Below are 22,721 nucleotides of genomic sequence, written 5' to 3' on the forward strand. Positions count from 1 at the left end.
TTTTAATTATACTTACTATACTTAAATTGGTTATATTTTACTAAGTTAGCCTATATTGAAGAAATTCATCGGATCCAATAATCAATACAAGTACAGTTAACTGTACAGTAAATGGTTCTTTTCTAAGACTCAAGGTAATCAAATATGATCGCCTTTACAAAACTTGTGATTTACCATTGATCATAGAAGAGGACCACTAGAGCTCTATTTGTTTAACGTAGTATTAATTATACTGTACGGTACTAGACTGTATTATAGTAACACTTATAACTACTGTCCTCCTTTGGAAATTTACATACTGTAGCCTTTTCTTTTTATCTACAAAACCCTTGGAACATTTTTATTATGTTAAAGGAATATTATCTATGTTGCACTATAAACTTAAAAGTAAATTTTAAACATTACATTGATTACAGTATTACTAAATACTGTATTTTACTAAATTGGCCCATTTTAAATTGAAAATTGGAATAAACAAAATAATATCATCTTCATTTTGAATGCATAAAAATATCATTATTATATATTGTAATGACTCTAAATTTGGTGGTAATGAATTAAATTTTAGAATTTCTATAGTGATGGTCTGTAAATTACCTTTTTAACTGACTTGTTTTGATCCTTTTTTCTCAAGGAATTATTAACTTATTCAAATGTAGTTAAAAATGTATTAATGTTTTTGAAATTGGATGTTTGAGGAGTGTCTTTTCATATAACCACAAAAAGTACTGTATAGCCTAAAGGCAATTTAACAAAAAATCGAGTTACTGTTAACTAGTTCATTGGATAGCCACTTTGTGCTGCATTTAGAACAACATGAATTCAGTGGTAAAGACCAGTTTGCATGCAGTGACTTCATCAACAGCTGTTAAAAATAATGTATTCCAAATATTTGCAGCTTTGCTCAAATTAGTATAGTTGCTGAAATACTTTTTAACAATAATATAATTTGTATGTAGTATGTATAACCTTTAACCTTTAATGTTATTCCTTAAATTGATGCAATGCACATACTTCAACTGTTGAAATTAACATAGCATATGGGTTAATGTAAGCTGCTGAAATTTATGTTTGCAAATACTGTATCTAAAGTATATGCAATTTAGGTTGAAATTATTATTTTGTCTTTCAACTGCTAAATTTAACTTGCTACAACTTTAAACTAGACATGAATTCATAATAATTTAGTTCATCAAATTCAAAAGTCTATAAATTATCGTCTGTTTAATTTAATAAGTGATCATGCTCTACAAGATAGACACCTCAACGCAGCCACTGTCTCGTTGTGTGCAAGATCATATCGCTGGTATCACAAGACCGGTCATAAGATAATTTAAGATAGTAAAATTATTCACTTTCTAAATAATATTTCTTTAAAGTGACTGTTGTATATTGGAAAATTCAGAATTCTTAGTATTTGTTTTGTCTATTTTGTTGATAGATTTAAAAAAATGAGAGAACTGTCAGTCACAAATTGTGGAATGCATATCATCAAACAGCAAAATATATCCATTCAAACCAAATAATGACTCAACACTATTCCTAAATTCTGAATGGATTGACCTATGACCTCTTAACTGTATGTCATCATCAATTCCTGTGTTAAAAACATTAACTAGTTAACGCATGATTGATCTGTCTGTGTTAGCATTTCTTGTGCAACAAAAATTGTTGTCAATCTGGTTAGTGTTTTACATCTATCATGCATGCCACTACGGAATTGCATTTATCCAATAATTGAGGGTTTGTAATCCAACTTGAAAAAATGTAACGTAAAATATGTAGTTACTGAATATTAAAACCAAATTGTAATGCTGCAAAAATTGTATTTTTGGTAATTTGTGTTAATTATCAGACAGTAAAAAAGGCCAAATGAAAGTTTCACATCTGATGAATGTTTTTTTGAAAATAAGGAAAATATTTTCCCTTGTTTTAACTTTTTTTCTTCACAAAAAGTTTTGAGATTTTTGTTTTATTAAACATTTTATAGTATCTCAATTAATATGCAATCTTTTTAAAATGCATATTTGCATTTGTGCATATCCATATCTTGTACAAATGACTTTAAAGATGATTTGAACCTACCACCCTAGAAGTAAATACTAAACCATTGTGTCGTTGACCCATGTACATTTTCCTCACCATGTTTCTCTTCTTGTCGTGGTAACAGCTGTTTGTACTCTATTGCTAAAGCTTCACCTGTTTCCCAGTAAAATATCATGAGATGTGTTGATGTTTAGTAGGTATAGTAGAAGTAGTATTGTACATTCAGATAGTCTACTATGTTTTAAGGAACAGTCTTTTTACAATGCATTTAAAGGGACAGTCATAATAGTCTGTGTTAAAAAGGATGGTTGTGACAGGCTTTGGCAATGCCAGCATTGGGGTACAGGGGAAACAGGAACCTCATCGGGGAACCCTGGACCACTCCGTCATGTAAGAAGCCAACCAATCATTTTGTCAAGGAACATTGCTACAATAAAAACATTTTTTGGGTATCTAGAGATGCATTCTTCTATTTCCTCCAAACATGGCGGGGCTGGGTGTCCGTGTGGACCCCTGTCAGGGAAATTTGACCTTTTGTCTGAAACTTTGAATCTCCCATTATAAGTCAGGGAATCTTGGTGCTGTCACTGGTGATTGGTGACTAGTGGCAAATTGGTAAAAACTTGTATCTCTGTCTAATGAGATGGTTATGAGATTCTGTGTTCAAAGGGATTTAGTCATTAATTAGACAGTTGTGCGAAACTGTTGTGTGTTTAATTGGACAGCCATGTTATGCTATGCTTAAAGGGACAGTCATAAAACTTTATAGGGATACACACGATAATTTGTTGGACAGTGAGTACAATTTAATTTTTTAATTTTTCTTTTATTTTCCAAAAAATGGTGAAACGTGTTTGAAATTATTCTGGTAGTAGAAAATGATGAGCTTGTTAAAATGTAGGCTGTTAGAGGATGATTATCAATAATTATGTGAAGGCTTCATTGTTTACCTTGTAGGGGAATAACCTATCAGTCGTGTTATTAACTGAAATCTTGAAGTGCCGTAATGTTCGGTGGATGTGAAATATAAGCGAGATGAAAGCATATGTGCATATTGTCTGTCCTCAATTAGTAGGTGAAAATATAATTCAATTGAAGCTGCGTATGATGTGACGTCGGTTGCCGACTTGATTCATTTCAGACGAGATTATAGAAATCAATGATGATGATTATTATTTATTTTTAATTACAGTACAAACCATCAGCGGCAGTCGGCTGTCTGTAGCCGGCCTTAATAAAAAAAGCCCAATAAAAAAATGATTACAGTAGTTTATCATCCCTGTCTGCGTCTTTTCTATAGTATTTTTTTTTTATCATAAAATTAATAAAGAAGATAAATACCACATTAAAAGATTAACATATTTCATTTTTTAATTACAATCATGTATTTTATAATATCAATGCAAAATTCCAATGCTAACAAACATATTTGAATTCACATTGTAAAATTAAAAAAGAAGATGAATACCACATTAAAAGATTAACATGTTTCATTTTTTAATCACAATCATGTATTTTATAATATCAATGCAAAATTCCAATACTAACAAACATATTTGAATTCACATTGTAAAAATAAAAAAGAAGATGAATACCACATTAAAAGATTAACATATTTCATTTTTTAATCACAATCATGTATTTTATAATATCAATGCAAAATTCCAATGCTAACAAACATATTTGAATTCACATCCCTCCCTCATCACTTTTCTGGCCTTGATAGGATAAACTAATACATTTTTTTAATTAGGCCTAAGAGAAAATTCCAGTGCTAACAAACATATTTGAATTCACATCATAATATTAATAAAGATGTTGAATACCACATTAAAAGATTAACCTATTTCATTTTTTTTTTTTTTTTTAGTGCTACAGTAGGCCCCTAGTTAGGAAAAGCTACTTCTGGGATACTGTATTCGACTTAATTAGCTTTTTTTTGTATTGTATTTCCTGCATATTTTAATACACATGGCTAGTTAACATCGGGGCGACTTTTTGCTTGCTCGCGGAAGGGCAAGAGATTATACGCTGATTTTTGGGAAACATGGAAAAAACTGTGATTTATGTATTCGATCAAACAAAATAGTGCAATGTACGTAAAGAGAAACAAATAAGACGACCGACCCAAATTTTATGAAATTAAGGGTCGGTATTGTATTTTTTGACAACGAACAATATTTTTTTATGACCAAATATGTCTGGAATAGCCTTTCGCAAGGCTAGGGGCCAAGGAGAGCCTATGTTGCTAAATGGTACGCTATGTGAATCCAAAATTGTTGTGTTATTTGTGTATCTTCTACTTTTTGTATTTGGTTGTTGAAAAAAAAAAGTTTTCCTTCTGTACCGACCTACCCATTTTTATGGATTTTCCCAAAAATTTATTTTTTTTGGCCTTACCGTGGTTCCTTCAATATACCGGTACCAATGAGGTAAAGATTTTTAAAATACCGGTAGGCCTATACTATGGACTTAAGTGTTCTACTAGTTACAACATATACCTTAACATAAATATTTATAATAATTTATAAACATTGTTTATAAATTACAGGAAAAAATGCAGGAAGAATTTCATGTGAAATTGTTTGACTGTTTTGGTTACAGGGTTATTTATTAGCAATTCTGGACCGGCCAACTTTGCCATTGAAACCCGAAGATTACCAAGCACTCTTCAGCAACTTGGAATCTATTCGTGACTTCAACAAGTAAGTCCTTTAATTTATTACCTTTTCTTCGGGAAATTATCTATTTATAGTAATTACATTCTAGGCTTACACACACATGTCTACATTTGTGGCATTTTCTATCGTTATCCTGCAAAGGAGATAGTGGTCCATAACTCAGAGTTGTTCTTTTAGATACCGTAATGATAGAGCAAGAACACTGTACATAGCCTAAGTAAGAGATTGTTCATTATAATCAGTGAACTAAATCATATTTTTATTTTAATGCATGATGCAACTTTTATATTAATTGTAAATAATAATAAATTAAAATTAAATATAGTAAGGTAATGAGCAGCTAGGTGATATTTTACTAATATTAAATTAATTAATTTTTATTTTTTAATTTTTTTATTTTTACACAAACATCTTTAAATTAATATTTATTTATTTTTTAAATAGGCCTTATAATATAATTATAAATTTATATTTATTATTTTATTATATTTATTAGATTTATATTTATGTTTACGTTTAATATATTTATATTTGTGTTTTTATAACACCAAAGCTTAAGATAACACTTGGTAACCTTGCACAGTAGTTGACTTCCTAAGTAATGCCCCCAAGACCGATTTTGGACACTTCAGTACTACAATGACCATCTGTAATACTCTTTGCAGTTCGTAGGCACTTTTACAATGACCATTGCCTGTTTAACCCTTGTTGATTCTCCATTCCCCAGGATGGGTATCGTACTCTTAATACAATAACAAGCTTTCATAGCATTGTTGAATATTATTGATTTTTTTAAACATCAGGGTCAGTGTGTCATAGGCCGATGACCTCGAAATCAATAAATAGTTGTAAAATATTGTAAATCCCATTCCTCTTTCACCAAAACCACAGCATCTTATGCCACATTATAATAATGTTTACCAAGGATTATACAGTTAAAAAGAGTTTGCTTTTTATAGTGGTTGCTTTTATTCCTAGTGTTTTCTGTTCGCTGTCACCACTCTGTTCAAAAAGTACATAAAAAAAATTTGTGTCGGTTGTTGGCCTTTGCCTTCAAGTGGCCCAAGAACAAGTGGTCAAACAAATCTGACAGGGAGTCCAAACCAAGGAGTCACTTAGGGTTTCCAGTCATGTTCCTAGAATAAAATCCTTGGTGGATGATTTAAAGACAGATTTGAAAGTTTAGGATAGTAAAAATTGTTTAGACCACAATATTAGGAACTGCAATCGGTAATTTAGGTTATATCACAAATTAATTTGAGTCTGAAAACAGAGGTCCATGCTTGTCTGTCCAACTGGACTGGGGAGACTAGTGACACCACCCTAATTTTGGTATTTGTATTATACCGGTGGCATATCCAAGACTTTGAAAAGGGGGGTACTGAATAGAATATATCCACTGAACTTTTCATATACGTAAGTTGCTAAACTAGGGATGGAGCATATCTATGGCTATACCATAAATTGGTTAAATTAACACGCAATAGAAAAAAAAAAAACACAAAACCATCCTGCCCATTACAGAAGCAAATGGGTCGAAATAGTGGAGAGGGTTATGATGAAAGATGTTACTGATGACGATGATGATGATGATGATGAGGATGATGATGATGATGAACTTACTTAAAGGTGTATTGTTTTATGCAAAATACAAAAAAAATCATAAATTCATTTTTGAAATTAACTTACTCAATTTAAAGTAACATAAAAATTATCAGCTTGAACATAGAAATTAGTATTATAACAAATGTTTACCCATAAATTTTACAGCAAAAATTATAAAAACACTGGAAGGAGTGCTCTATTATTTTTATATATATCACTATCCAGTATAAAAATCTAGAGTACTGTATGCCTACACATTTTTACATTTTTAATGATTTTTTTAATGATTTATGTCATTTTCAGGGGACAGTACATTTTTATGTAACTTAATTTGCCAATTATTTCCATTAATTTACTATTATTATTTTCACGGTTAACAACAAAATGGTGGGCGCTCAAGCATCGTATTTTACAATTATTTTTGAAATATCTGCAATAATTGACAGAAAAACAAATGACATAGCTGCAGTTTGGTATGAATTTATTAAAATGAATGATTTTCAATGTAACTTGAGTATTGATAATGATTGACACAGTAAGGTGACAAATTACCATGATTTTATTATGACAATATAAGATTGTTTGACAAAGTTGAATGCCTTAAAGTACAGCAAAGTACATAGAGAGGAAAGATAATACTAGGGCCTATATATTAGATCAGAATCTGCCATAATAAAATATTGTGCATTGTTGAACCTCTGTGGTTACCCTATAGCCAATTAGCTATTTAATAGGGGTTTCATTGTCAGAAAACATTTTTGTTTAAAACTTGTGAAACTTAACACCGTCAAGGATCAAAGTAGAATTGATCTAATGTTACTGTAAACAAAGCCAAATAACACGTAGGCTATTATTAAATTTCATGCACCTACGTCACAACTTGTGTTTTTGTGGTTAAGCCGGTAAAATATAACTGATCCATATTGTCCATGTCACCCAGTCAGTGTCTGAACAACATGTTTTTTTTTTTTAAACAATAATTGCTGCAGTGTTTATATAGTTTCTGACAGTGCTCAGCGTTAATAGAGTTTAAGTAAACAAACAACTAGAATGCTTAAAATCTCGCCCAAATTTTTGTTTAGTCTTCCACTGTCATATTCACTATTCCAAACTTATCAACAGCCTAGTCCAGATTATTAATATTCATAGTATTCAATGTCTATTTAAAAGTTGAAACCTAATTGACTAAATGAATACTGTACACTTGTTAGCGTTGTTAGTTCCCACCTCTTCCTCCTCCCACATTCTATTCTGACACATGCATACACCTGTATGGCCAGTATTGTAGTGAAATACAATTGCCATACTGAATGTTAATCATTTATTGAGTCACCTTCCCATAGGAATTTCCACAATGTGATTGATTGAAAGTGATTTTCATTATGGGTTCTAAAACATGTTTTTATCCATCTATATTTACTGTACCTAGATTAATATATGGATATGGTACAGTATGCTTTAAAGTACATTTTAAAATTATTTTAGGCACTTGAATGTATTACTGTCTTAAATTGACAATCCCTTTCGCAACACATTGTCTCTAGGCCTAGTACACATGATTCTCTGCTCAGCAACCTGGTTGAATTTCCATTTGGTTGTAAACAAGCATGGAGAAATTCCAATCATTCAATTTCAAGGCTATGTTGCATGCTCAGTTCTCCCAAATTTATATGCCCTATTTTAACGATTATACTAAACATTTATGATTCAAATTTGGTCTGAACAGTCGAGGCCCCCAACAGGGAGTCAAGTTTGCCGACAGGCATGTCTGAACCTCATGCCACCTAACCCCTCAGTCTGGTAGAGTTTACGGGAGAGATTTCATGGTTGTTTTAGGATAGCCGAAACAATAACTTTGTTCTGATTCGCAGAGGTCCATGCTTGTCTAATTTGGGGGCATTACCTCACTGACTCCTTGCTGGCAATAAATACCACTGGGTCTAAAATCTTTTATTTGTGTTACAATATTTTTTGAAAAAATGTTAATTTGAAATATTTTATACGATGTGTAGGGACAACATTTGAAGGCAGTATATAAACAAACATTAATAAACAATCCCAATTTTTTTTTTTTAAAGATGTTTACAGTAAGTGTGTTGATAATGATATATACAGTTGATGTGTAGGCCTACACAGGAAATCACCAATGCCCAACTTCCCTTCCTGTTATCAAAGGGGAATTTTGCAAAGAACAATCTTGACTACTTGGCTTTACATTTCACCAATATATTCTACCGCTCTCATCGCATGTTTAACTAAACTGAATACCAATAAATTCCACCTCACATGTACATCCTATTAAAAAAAAAATTAATATCATTCATTCTAAGCTTTGTTACTACCGGTAATAAATTTAAGCGATCTTTTTTTGCATTCCTTATGGGTGACTGGGCCCAGTGTTTAATCTTGACTCCTTTCGGTTGGATAATAGCCAAAGTCACTGGTAGTCCTACAGTTGATAGCTAACCCATAGTGTGCTAGCCTTGTCCATGACACTAGCTATTGAAATTAGCTCTTAGAACCTTGTTAAGTTCTGATATGAAGTGGAATTAGGGCAAGGCTCAAATTATGGCATATATCTTCACTGTAAGGACACTAAAAGGTCAAGATCGATTGGCTATTGGTTTGTTCTAGGGCTAGATTAATATATGGATATGGTACAGTATGCTTTAAAAATATATTTTAAAATTATTTTAGGCACTTGAATGTATTACTGTCTTAAATTGACAATCCCTTTCGCAACATGTATTGTCTCTAGGCCTAGTACACATGATTCTCTGCTCAGCAACCTGGTTGAATTTCCATGTGGTTGTAAACAAGCATGGAGAAATTCCAATCATTCAATTTCAAGGCTATGTTGCATGCTCAGTTCTCCCAAATTTATATGCCTTATTTTAACGATTATACTAAACATTTATGATTCAAATTTGGTCTGAACAGTCGAGGCCCCCAACAGGGAGTAAAGTTTGCCGACAGGCATGTCTGAACCTCATGCCACCTAGCCCCTCCGTCTGGTAGAGTTCACGGGAGAGATTTCATGGTTGTTTTAGGATAGCCGAAACAATAACTTTGTTCGGATTGGCAGAGGTCCATGCTTGTCTAATTTGGGGGAATTACCTCTCTGACTCCTTGCTGGCAATAAATACCACTGGGTCTAAAATCTTTTATTTGTGTTACAATATTTTTTGAAAAAATGTTAATTTGAAATATTTTATAATATTTTATACGATGTGTAGGGACAACATTTGAAGGCAGTATATAAACAAACATTAATAAACAATCCCAATTTTTTTTTTTTAAAGATGTTTACAGTAAGTGTGTTGATAATGATATATACAGTTGATGTGTAGGCCTACACAGGAAATCACCAATGCCCAACTTCCCTTCCTGTTATCAAAGGGGAATTTTGCAAAGAACAATCTTGACTACTTGGCTTTACATTTCACCAATATATTCTACCGCTCTCATCGCATGTTTAACTAAACTGAATACCAATAAATTCCACCTCACATGTACATCCTATTAAAAAAAAAATTAATATCATTCATTCTCAGCTTTGTTACTACCGGTAATAAATTTAAGCGATCTTTTTTTGCATTCCTTATGGGTGACTGGGCCCAGTGTTTAATCTTGACTCCTTTCGGTTGGATAATAGCCAAAGTCACTGGTTGTCCTAGAGTTGATAGCTAACCCATAGTGTGCTAGCCTTGTCCATGACACTAGCTATTGAAATTAGCTCTTAGAACCTTGTTAAGTTCTGATATGAAGTGGAATTAGGGCAAGGCTCAAATTATGGCATATATCTTCACTGTAAGGACACTAAAAGGTCAAGATCGATTGGCTATTGGTTTGTTCTAGGGTGTTGGTTTGACTACCAGTACTTAATATACCTTTATGGTTTAAGGTGAATTGTTTAAAAACATTATGACAAATTCAGACTCATCTTCCTTGGCCTCTTGGCCCCCATTAATGCTTTTGTTCATTCAATTATTGTTATACTTAAAGTTAATTAGATCAAGACTTTTTTTTCAATTGATCGATATATAAACCGCAAGTTTGAAAATGATTCAATAGTGCAAGATTCAGAGCCTTGGTGGTTTCATGGTGGTTACAACATTGTGTATTTTCATAGTATCGTCAATTAAGTTTCCTTTGCTTTGCATGTTTATTTTTGCTCAGTTTGGCCTTATTGTCTAAAGTGCTCTTAAAAAAAAAACTGCTTAGATTTGAGTCATGGTAAACTTGGGGTAAGAACAAATGGTATAAATGTAGTTTCTCTTTAAGTTATTTCAAATATACGAAAATACAAGTTATAAAATAGTAAAATACTATGTGTAAACTATAAACTACTTAGTGTATGTTACTGAATTTATAATATTTATGTACTTACTGTAAGTAGGCCTATATAGTTTAAAGTGTATATATGGTATCTAATTTGACATGAATGATAAATACAACCCCAACCATGATAATACCAATGAATTATTTTCTAAAGTTATTTATAGATTGATATGTCTTTTTATCGAGGACTTTGGTTCTTGTATCTTCTAATGCTTGAATCCTCTTAATAATGTTGATGTGTCGATCATAAACCATACACATCGTTTATGTTTCCACTGCTTTCATAAATTTCGCAGAGAATTCTTAAAGGATCTTGAAGATTGTGACCACGATCCGGTTTTAATTGCGGAGTGCTTCCTAGAAAAGGTATGTTTGTTTTTTGAATTATTACGCCATTGCATTAGGCTAGTACCTGTTGTGCGATTGGAGTTGCATGTTGTGTTTGGAGTATGGAGGAGGTCCAAAAAAGGATTTGACTGACTTGTACAATAAATTCATATGCTGTGTAATGTCGTCTCTAATACGTCTTTCATTGTGTGCATTATAATTCTAAAATAAAATTGTCTCCTTATGATGAGTATATGTGTGCATTATAATTCTAAAATAGAATTTTCTTATGATGAAAAGCATTAAACCTAGAAACCTGGTAAATTTCTCGTAAGATATCAAAGATTTATATTTATTTATGTATTTGTGACCTAATGAGTTGTGTACTTTTATCTTTTTTTTTATTTTAATTTAGGTTAATAATTTGCCAAATACACTCTGTTCTCTGAATAATTTGTGTATTTAATTGTGAAGAATAACCTTTATTTGTGAGATACAAATATATGAAAATACTGTACTTATTGTCCTTCATAAAACACAAAAAATCATATTCACTTGGTAAAGTAAAATCAGTGATCTAGTGAAACAATAACCAAACAGTAAAAATATAATTATTAAAATTAGTTAAAAATATGAGGATAGGCCTTCTATTCAGGACTGATTACTTTGAATCCTTTTAAATCACACAATAGTTACATATACAACCATACCAATTCATCTTCTGTAACCTTTGACAATTATAGAAGGAAATGTGGGATAAAAAAAAAAACAATTCACGCACATGTTGGAAGCGATTCTGGGAACATGTCCTACTGCAGTAGTCGATAGGGAATACAGATGATGATGATGATGATGATAAAAATAGCATAAATAGTTTATAATATAATACAAATAAGACTAGGCATATGTTACCACAATTTTTTTCTCTATAATATTTAAAATATTGAATGTTGTTATTGTCAATAACATATCAGTGGAGATATGGTTTTGAATCATTTTCATTCTTGAAGCTGAACAAATATAAGACAAAAATAGAACATAAAAATGTTGCACTGTATAAGTTATTATTTATCATTTCTACTGTATATATATATTAAATTTTCAGTTCATCCTGTATTTTAAAATCTATAAAATAAAACATTGGATTGAGAAACTATATTAATTACAGAAATAACTCTAGTTTATAGTTAAAATTATACATATTTTATTTAAAACAACATTAATTCTATTTATTTTTTTATGTTTATCAGATTTAAATTCTGATTGTTAATTAAACTTGAAAATCAAGTCATGTGGTATTTACACCTAATGATATTAAAAAGAATAACTTTCAAAATGTCAATGACATTGCCCATGAAATTGATTCTAAAAATACACGCAAATTTATAGAATGGTTTGAAGTCATAATTGAAAAGTTCTCTAAACTTTCAGATGTGTATAAGAGACAGTGGGGTAACAGACAAATAATAGTACACTGCAAAAACAAGTTAAATTATAACATGCAAATTTATAGAATGGTTTGAAGTCATAATTGAAAAGTTCTCTAAACTTTCCTGACACATTATTTCTGTGCAAATGATAAATTGGTGAGGATTGAATATTTTTTTCATTTGAATGCACCAATTAACCAAAATTTCAAAATCATCAAAACACTTGTCATGACCTTGTCCTCAATCAGTTTTTTTTTTTTTTTTTTTGAGATGTTAAAATTCTTTTGCATGTTGACGTCACAAGACTAAATTTGGTAAACTTGTTGTTTGGCTTCAATTGCTGATGCATTAATGTCCTTATAATTTTGATAATTTGCTGACTGGTATGGAAGAGTGTTAATAATATAAGATAGTAAAATAAAGTAATTAATCCCGGACACATTTATATTACTCACCATATCAACCTATTTCTTTCTTTATTATCCATATGATAACATAAAACAGAATATAATTTTATAAAATAGATAAAGTAACAATCGATGGATATATTGGAGCTAGAATATAGCACATTAGCTAGTCGAATCTAGCCTCATGGGGCCTGAAATTAAACAAATAAATATGTGTCACAATTTATTTAAAAAAAAGTAATTATGTCATATTTTACCATCGTAAAGTAGACATAAATATAGATACATTGTTAAATTTACTATTCTTAGTATTTCAGCAATACATAATCAATGTAAGAAATTTTAAATGAAATTCTAGATACATTAATACTAATATAGAGAGACAACTCAGTTCAAATAACATAACCAGAATAAGAAAAAAATGTTTTACATATTTAAATTAACTTTTGGTAAAATTAAATCTCCTCTTTTTCTTTGCCTAGTTGCATAATTATGATGTAATAAACTACAATACTGATTAAAGGAACGTGGTAAACTATTATAAATCAAATCATACATGAAAACACCAACCATTCTTTATACCCAATTGATTGAACTTTTGTTTGGTAACATACTTTAGTTAATGTACTGAAGTCAAGTGCTATTAAGTAATGTATTTAAAAGGAAGGAGATTGGCTTACTTGAGTTGTCGCCTATATTCTGTCTTGGGAAATACTGTAATGTTCTTTCTAGTATTGGGAAATAATATTATATATATTATCTTACTGCATTTGCCCAGGGGGTGTTTTCCAACTTTTTGCAAGGCCTCTTATTGAATAGACATAATATTATTTATAAAAGCTATCTACCCACTTTAAGTGATGGTATGAAATAAATATTTTTAAATAGATTTTTGCATACAATACATTTCTATATTTTTTATCAGAAGTTTTTTATTTTCTATCAAAGTTATAAAAAAAAATGAATGTAAAATATCTCATCACCCATAGCAACATGGAATTCTCATAGCAACATGGGATTAGCAGTTGCCACAACATAGTAACATGACCTCGCTTATCCAAAAAATCATCACTATTCATAAATCACCATTCAGAATCTGGCTGGAGTATTGTAGTTCTGATTGCAAATTCCATTTTATGATATCACAGGAAATTGTTCTGATTTGGAGAGTTATATAAAATATGGATCATTTCCGCTGGATACTCCAGTACTCTCCCTAAGGAGCCTACTGTTCTTACACAAACGGATTTGGAAATGTATTTATAAGGAAATCAAAATAAAAATATCAACGTATAAATTTTGTCCCAATTAAAAGATTAAAAATAATGGAAAGGATTGTAATATAATGACATACTGTACCATTGATTATTTTTAAAGTTTGATTTATAGCTTGTTGGTTAATTGCTTGCCTTCCAATCCTAGATTTCTGGGTTCAAATCCTGCAATGTTGATGGAGTGGAGCCGTAGCTTGTGGTTAAGATGCTTGCCTTCTAATTCCAGGGTCCTAGGTTCAAATCCTGTGATATTAAGGAGCTAGAACGGAATCGCTCATGCATGACCGTCCTACCTGGCATCCTACGTTCTCTGCATACGTAGATTTGGCCAAATTGAGTTCCAGAATCTACTCGACGAGGTGACCTTAGCGTTCTCGCATGCGCAGATGACTTTTAGTGACGTCATTACGTTCTACGTCCTACCGTCGTCGTGCAATCAATAGCTCCTTAGTAATTGAGTGGAGCTGTACTGTAGCTTGGTGGTTAAGATTATTACCTTTTAATCCCAAGTCTCACAATCCTTAATTCAATTACCGGCATGAATAATATGAAGGATAAAAAAGAGAGAGAGAGAAAATAGAAACAGTTATAAATTTAAACAATTTGCCATTTTATTGTGCTAATGACAATACCTGCAGTCCACAGGTATGTCATTTCTGTGACCTTGCCCATTGTGTTTTTCATTACAGAAATTAAAATTCATTTTGACTGTGACATGGATCTTAACATTGTTTGTAGTCTGATTGCTTTTAATAACTTCCTCCCACTTGTCCTTGTCTTATGGATTAACTCTGCCTACCTTTCATTTCCCAAATATCCGATCAGTCCTACATTACTTACAAATAAATTTAATTGTGGCTCTATTGCCTTCTGTATTAATTGGTAACTGCCAAGCATTTTTTCCTATTTCTATCCCATATGCCAATTCTTAAAGGGCACCACCATGATGAAAATCATTTCCATCAACCCTAAACCTCCAGGGCATGTTTTGGTGACCACTGCCAGCGAATTTATGTTTAATACAGTGTGGTATGTTGGACATGAACTCGTATCCTCGCCGCCCTGAGTGAATCCTGTTGGAAGTGGACTCTTGCCGCTGGCAATGAACTTGTTAATTTTTTGGTGTTATCGGTTACATCTAGAATGTAGCGAAAAGGGCACTCTCTTTTCCCTGGAAGCAGCAAAAAAAAATTAACTTTGAAATCCTTTATATATTAAGAGATTAAAAAAAACTAAAAACCAAGAGCTTTTAGAAAGTGGACCAACACAATAGGGAAGGGAACACCTCCTGAACCCCTTTTTAGACTATAGTCCTCATTTTGCACTATATGCCATCCCACCAGAAACTGTGGATCCTCTCCTGGTTATGTAGTATTCAAAAGCTTATGTCAGTCATGACAAAAATACAAGTTTTCCAAGTACTATGTCCTGTGTTTTTATAGCACAATATATCATACCAATACTGCTTTATGTGTAAAGTAAACAAGTTTTTATGCTACCTGTATATTTTTTTTCTCAAGTTTGTATAGGCCCTAAGTATAATTCTCACAACTCATATTTGCAGTTTTCTTTCCTATCCAATTCAATGAAATCAATATTTAACTCTGTCATCTTATCCATGTATACAAGTAGTGAATAAGCCTTATTTGTATTGTCAGCCGTAGAAACTAATTATTATGATGCATTGACAATTTTGATGTAATAAAATAAATATCTGAATCTGAATCTGGCTCATCCATTGTTGCTTTATTTGTGACAGTAACTACTATGGTTTACCTTGAAAATTTGTCATACATAAGGTACAGTAGCTGTACAATAAAAGCCTTTTGTCTATTGTATTGTTGTGACAATAAACCTAAATGTTTCTAAAGTCTACCTTGAACCTTGTAGTACCAATTGTTATTTTGATCTGTCTCTCTGGAAGTTGTTAACTTAATCTTTTATTAATGAGCAATTTAATGTTTTGCATTGAATTCTTGAGGATTTTTTTTTCCTTAATTTTATTTGTATGAAACAACTAGAACAACTCAAACTGTCTGTAAGAATAGCAAAGTCATTCTTAATGATGCTTTATCATACTTTATGAAAACATGTTTTTACTGCTGTGTGTTTTTCTGCCGGGGTTTTAGAATCTTATAATTATCTTTTGCTAGTACAGTAGAAAACAAAGTAGCAGTTACAAGTATGTTCAAGAGATAGAGAGCTTCCTTTGAAAGACCTCTCTTACCTTAAAAGAATTGCAATAGAAAAGGTGTCATGACCAAACTCATCTTAATTTTTTTTTTTATATTTGGGGTATTGGCAGTCACAAGACTGAAACAGAAAGCCTGATATCAATTCATTATGCAATTTCTGAATAAATTTGAAATACATATTGACAGCATATGGTGATATATCATTTTTTTTTTAAACATTTGTAGCATTAATAGTCAAAAGACTGGAACAGAAGTTATATCAATTCATTATGCAATTTCTGAATAAGGTTGGAATATATATTACCACCATATGGTGGTATATATGGTATGTGATAAGTGTATGATAAGATGTGATATAATAGTATTCTTACCCAGTGTTCTGAACCTTAAATGCCAATTATGAGTAGAAAAATATCTAGAATTACTGAACAAGCAAAACATTACAAAGCTTTGAAATAGCCAAAAGCTAAAACTTGGTAAGGTATGGTTGTCGTAGTTGCGGAAAGATGAAAGGAAGAAACCATAACTGCCGGGTAATAATAAATAACCCCCTGTATTAACCCCAGGGGAAACACTAGGATTGTAATTAGGATAACGGGTGTGAAACAGCCCATTACTATATAGTACTCCAGTTTTTCCCAATAATATCCATCATTAGTCCCATTCCCTGTTTATGTGTTTTGCTAGCTTTAATCTATTGCTAAGAGTCTATATAATCTTTGAGTTTACCATAGTTTATGATTGTGTTTGCTGAATAAAAAAATATATTACTATTGTTAAATCTATTTTCCAAAACCTTGTTTGTGTCAAGCAAAATTTGAAAGTCCAAAATGAGCAGGCAATTGCCAGAATCAGTATAATATTGAGATAAATATGAGGTGTGATATATCTGTATATATTTTAATCATCATTTTAATGTTTATTAATTGTTGTATCTTTTAGGAGGAGGATTTTATAATGTACTCCCAATATTGTACAAATTATCCCAGTGCAGTGAAGGTGCTCACCAAATGTCTCCATCAACCAGTCATGTGTAAGTTCTTCCAAGACGCCCAGAACAAGCTAGGCCACGCCCTGCCCCTTGGAGCTTATCTACTCAAGCCAGTGCAAAGGATCCTAAAGTATCATCTTTTGTTCCATGTAAGTAAAGATGTAGGTCTAGATATTTCTAATTATAATTTACTGTGATATAAATTTATAGATAGTATTGATGATAGGTAGCGTTGATGAAGGGAAGAGTTGGCGATGGGGGGGTATTGATGTTGAGGGGGGTGTTGGTGAAAGGTGCCACTGATGATAGGTGGTGTTGATAGGTAGATTATGTACCAATTTCATGCAATGTCATCCATATTTATTTATTGTTTTTTATCTAATTGTTTTACATACGGTTTTTAAATCAATTATATTTATGTATATCTTTTTGAGACTCGCATCATTCTGCTTTTAAAATTATTTTCAATTTCAGATTTCCATTTCCACTTCCTTATATCTTTTCGCCTTAATCCACTTTATAGGTATTATAAATTTAATTATCAATCTTATTATTTTTTTGTTTTGTTATAATTTAATCAAACTTTTTTTATTGATTCCTTTTCTTATCATATATTTGGTTACTGTTCTATTTTTATCTATCTTCCTTTATTCTGTTCTTTATTTTTTTTCTTCATGCTTTCATTTTATTTTTATTTTTTTTGCTTGGCACTAAAGGAAACCATTAGACAATCCAGTGTCACCCAGGATAAAAAACAAACAAATAAAAATGAACTGAAATGAATTATGTTTGTTTTTCTGTTTATGTTAGGATCTGTGTAAACACATTAACACTGATGACGAAATATATGACACTTTAGAGGAAGCCCTAGACGCAATGAAGGAGGTTGCAAAACAGATTAACCACATGAAAGCCCAGAGTGACAAAGTTCTACACGTACAACAGATTCAGAGCCAACTACTAGATCAGGACGTAAGTCAGCCAGATATTGTGTATTACTTTTTATATAATGTAGTTTTTATTTCATATAAAAAAAGCTTCATTATATAAAAAGGAATTAGCAATATCAGGATGTAAGTCAGTCTGAAATTTAATTAATTATTCTTTGTTTAAAGTAGTTGTGGTATTTTATAGTAAATATTTGGGTTAGATATGTTAATTTTAGCATGATTTTTTTGTCAATAATGATATAGCTGTTTTGTAAACTGGGTAAATTTGTGAGTTGTATGTTGTTAGTCATGTTTTATTTTGTTGTTTGTTTCACCAAGTAAAATATTGAACATACATTATCTGAAAATATATTAATAAAGTATATGTTTAAGCCAGGTTGTTTCTATGACCCAGCTGAACCCCCTCTTCTTCAAGAAAAATACTAGAATACTTTATCTCCACTGAGATGCCCCTCTCATTGAAATTGGCTTTGCGTTTCATTTCATGGATGATTAATCCCAGTATTTTTAAGGTGTTTCTGTTATTTTGCCTCCAGGATGTAATGAGATTACAGGGGTCCAGAGGTGATCGTAATGTTTATTTATTTGAGAAGGCGTTCTTTATTGCTAAGCGCAGAGAAGATGGATACATCAGTATCAAAACAGAAATTAAGGTAATGTAGATATTTTCCTTTTTTCAAATAATATTAAACTTTGAACTGCTAGAAGAATCTTAGTGGCTGGTGGCATACCTTTACCAATTGCCAATTTTAAACAATAATTAAACATATGACAGAAGAAGTGGCTAAATATCAAGATACAAGTCTTTCTTAAATAAAAGAAAATAAAACCCCTCCTATTATTGACCACCTCCATTTAAAGACCATCTCTCTATGGTGCCAAATGAGCTTCTATTTGTTATTTTTATAATAATAAATTTTCTAATTTAAGCACAAGGTAGTTAAAGACCAAATCAAAAAATAGTGTAAGCAAATTTTAAAATTTGACATTTTAAAACTAGGCCAACGCTATTTTGGTGTGAATCACATCAGGGATAACCCACCAAATCTAAAGACTTTTTCCAGTAGAGTCCTTCTGTAATAATGACAAACAATCCCCTACTCTATTCCGAATAGTGTACTGCATTCCATAATGTGCACATGGACCATAATATGCATGTTATTTAATATTCTCCGTAAAATATCCAGTTTTCAGTTTCTTTCAAGAAGTATCACTTTGCAGGTCATGTGTTTTTATTTTTCTTTTTTAATGATTTACACATTTGATATATTTCCTAAATATTTTTTTTTTTTTGTCAGTGTTCCAACTTGTTACTGATGGAAAACATTCCGAAGGAGACTTTCGGCTTCACTGTAATGCCATTTGATAACCGAGATGAGCAGCATATCCTTGTGGTAATGTGTTCTTCAGTTTCCGCACATTCTGAACTTTGTCACCCATCACATATTTTTGAATTGCCTTTTTCATAAAATTTAGAAGAGCATTCAAACTACTGCCTGTTCTATAAGATCTGTATGTTGCTATGGGAGGTTATCAGTTATTGACAGGAAGGGGAGTATAATATTATGTGAAAGTGTTAAGCTTTTTCAACACTATCAGGGGTGGTGATAGTGGGTGGGGGGGTCGGGGTCCGGGAGGGCAAAGGGACCCCCGCTTGGGTCCCCAGTCTGGGAATTTGCAGCAAGGTCTAAGATATTCTTGTAATACTTTCAGGCCAAAGGTCTTGAGCAGAAACATCTGTGGACACATCAAATAAAGAAAATGATTCTAGAAAACTTCAAAGGTCTGATTCCAAGTAAAGCCAAGGATATTGTACTCAACAATCAGTCTGGTAAGTGAAATTTAAATTGTGGAATAAATAATGAAAGAGGAAGGTGTTTCATGATTTTAATTAGGATTACAGTCTTATCTGGCTATAATGATAATGGTAAATAATAATGGTAGATGATTATGCGATGGCAATAATCAAATGGTATTGGTGTTGATGGTCATATTGGTGGTGATAAAAAAAAAGCCAACCACAGTGATCTTTAGAATTAGTTTATGGTTAGTTGGTCCAATAGGCACTGCCAACTACCACTCATGCAATGCATTTTATTTTGATAAAATGGTAACCAAGTCCATGGTTAAATGTTAGATTTGTTAATTAAAGCTTGAAAATTGTCAAACATCATACAAGTATTTTTTATGATGAATTTGGTTTGGTTTTTCAATTCAATTCAAATTTATTTGAGCATAATTCAACACATTACAAATAACAAAACAATGAACAATAAAAAGATAATTTAGTAAAACATTTACAGCTCAGGATAACCCAAAAAAACTGAATCGGTTTATTTTCATTGGGGTCCCATAAATAAGAAATATTACATAAAAGTTGGTTAAAAACTAAAACAAACATTAACATTTATTAACAATTTTAAAATTACTAATGAAAGTAAAACTAATAAAAGAAATAAGACCCATTAAACCTTAAAAGTCTTTGATAACAAACTATCATTTCCCTGATGGTGATGGTGTGATGGTGGTAACAATGATGATAAGGATTTAGCTTATCCAAACGTTAGTACTGTATTTACTTTGTAGGATCCTCAGGAAAAGATGGAGAGAAAGACACATCAACTAAAGAACAACCTGTTAAGTTAAGAAAGAGAAAACCTCGGTCAAAGCAACGTCGCAGGAGGAGGCATTCGGACCCGCCAAGCCAGCTCAGACGAGGAACTGTTCAGGTCAAAGGTAACAGATTATTGAATAAATTATATTTAAATGAATCATTCATCAATCAAATTATAGCATGTAAACCATCCATCCCTATATAGCTATGATGTCATCATCCCTGTATATATCATATCCTTTCTTATATCTGTGATGTCATCCTTTCCAGTGTGTCTGTGATGTCTTTAGTCCTTATTGTAATGTCATCCATGATGTCATCTATCCTTATATAGCTGTTATGCCATGATATACATATATATGTTATATATATGTTATATATATGTTATATATATATATATATTATATATGCATATTTGAAAATGATATCTAGAAGTTTATTCGATATTATTGCCTTCATACCATTACTTGAATGTGATATTTAATTTATGTCTACATAATTTCATTTATGCTAAAGTTATCGCAAGGGAGGCTAAATCACCTTTTAGGATCTTGAATATTTGAGCCCCTGTTAAATCCCACTCACCTTTAAATCATAATGCTTGAATACTGTATGTCTGAATGTAATACCCCAAGGACCACAATCAATTCACTTTTTACAAAATACCTAACCTCACCGGTGCCAATCTTTACACAATGCTTGATTCATGACAAACCAAGACTTACTCTGTTGGGACTTCGTCATGAGTTATGGGATTACACAAACAATGTACAACACATGTATATGAAGAAGTGTCGGTTATATCTTATTTCAACTCAATTCTATTAATGTTCTCTTAAATGTTGAATTATATCCTTTATCTTTTCCAATTTGCTTAGAATTGTTATTTTTATGAGCAAATGGTTAAACTCTTGCCAATAAATGGTATCATTTATCATCGTTAGGTGGATTGGATTGTACTATTATAGGGGAACCTATTTCCATATTTATTTTTAGAAACAAGTTATCAAAAGTAGTTAACCAAAAAAAAATCCCTTTGATTTATTGACATTACTAATAAGAGCTATGTTTATTTTTTCATGCATTCCTTTACTCAATCATTTTCTTTTAATAAAGTTGACTTCTATACACATACTGATAATTGGGTCTATTTTTAATAAATAATGGAACTTAAGATGAAGTAACGTCTCTAATATTAATTTCTAGTCACGTTAAAGTATTATTTAAATTCAAATTTATTGAATAGCCCCCAAGTAGGAGAACAATGTAATATTCAATAGACATCAAAATATAAAGAATAACAAATGGCAACAATTTAATAAATTGGACAAAATATTCAATAGAATAATAATAAAACTTCTGATCCAGAATTCTTGAATAAATTGAAATCGAAACTGAAATTAAATTTTGATATCAATTCATTAACACAGCCTCCAAAGGACGATAAAAAAAATGTTGGTCGTTCTCACCCCTTTTCCCGCCACACTGGAACTATGCCTTCATTTTGGTCGTTCCCACCCCTTTTCCCGCCACTGGAACTAAGCCTTGGTTTGGCGTTCCCACCCTTTCTCTCAGCGAACAATAGCTTTTGTTTTAGCCTTTCACTAGCAGTCTTCTCATTGGTCAGTTTATTCATCTAATCAGCAGCCAGCGTCTTTACCCAAACATATAAATATTTCCGTTTGGAATTTCTGCAAATATTTTTCTCCTGAAGATGATTGAAGCAACTCAATCGAAACGTTGAGACTTTCTCAACTACAACAGTTCTTTTCAGAACTACCTACGTGGTGTACCGCAAGCTTAAACATATTTGTTAAAAAAATGAATTAATTATTAATAAAATGAAAGAATTAATGTACA

The 22,721-nt window shown here is 31.6% G+C and overlaps 1 protein-coding gene across 1 annotated transcript in view; it reads left to right on the forward strand.

The window, feature by feature from the left end:
* Positions 1-22,721, forward strand: part of LOC117101311 — a 44,048-nt gene that overhangs the window by 9,467 nt on the left and 11,860 nt on the right. The window contains exons 3-10 of the mRNA XM_033241279.1: positions 4,651-4,751; positions 10,970-11,039; positions 17,249-17,446; positions 18,108-18,269; positions 18,784-18,900; positions 19,546-19,641; positions 19,961-20,078; positions 20,834-20,983. Coding sequence (XP_033097170.1) covers positions 4,651-4,751; positions 10,970-11,039; positions 17,249-17,446; positions 18,108-18,269; positions 18,784-18,900; positions 19,546-19,641; positions 19,961-20,078; positions 20,834-20,983 — 1,012 coding nt within the window. The remainder of the gene's footprint in view (positions 1-4,650; positions 4,752-10,969; positions 11,040-17,248; positions 17,447-18,107; positions 18,270-18,783; positions 18,901-19,545; positions 19,642-19,960; positions 20,079-20,833; positions 20,984-22,721) is intronic.

The sequence above is a fragment of the Anneissia japonica genome, unplaced genomic scaffold, assembly GCF_011630105.1.
Source record: "Anneissia japonica isolate Jap-2015-1 unplaced genomic scaffold, ASM1163010v1 scaffold3709_len703521_cov189, whole genome shotgun sequence".
Classification (NCBI taxonomy): Eukaryota; Metazoa; Echinodermata; class Crinoidea; order Comatulida; family Comatulidae; genus Anneissia; species Anneissia japonica.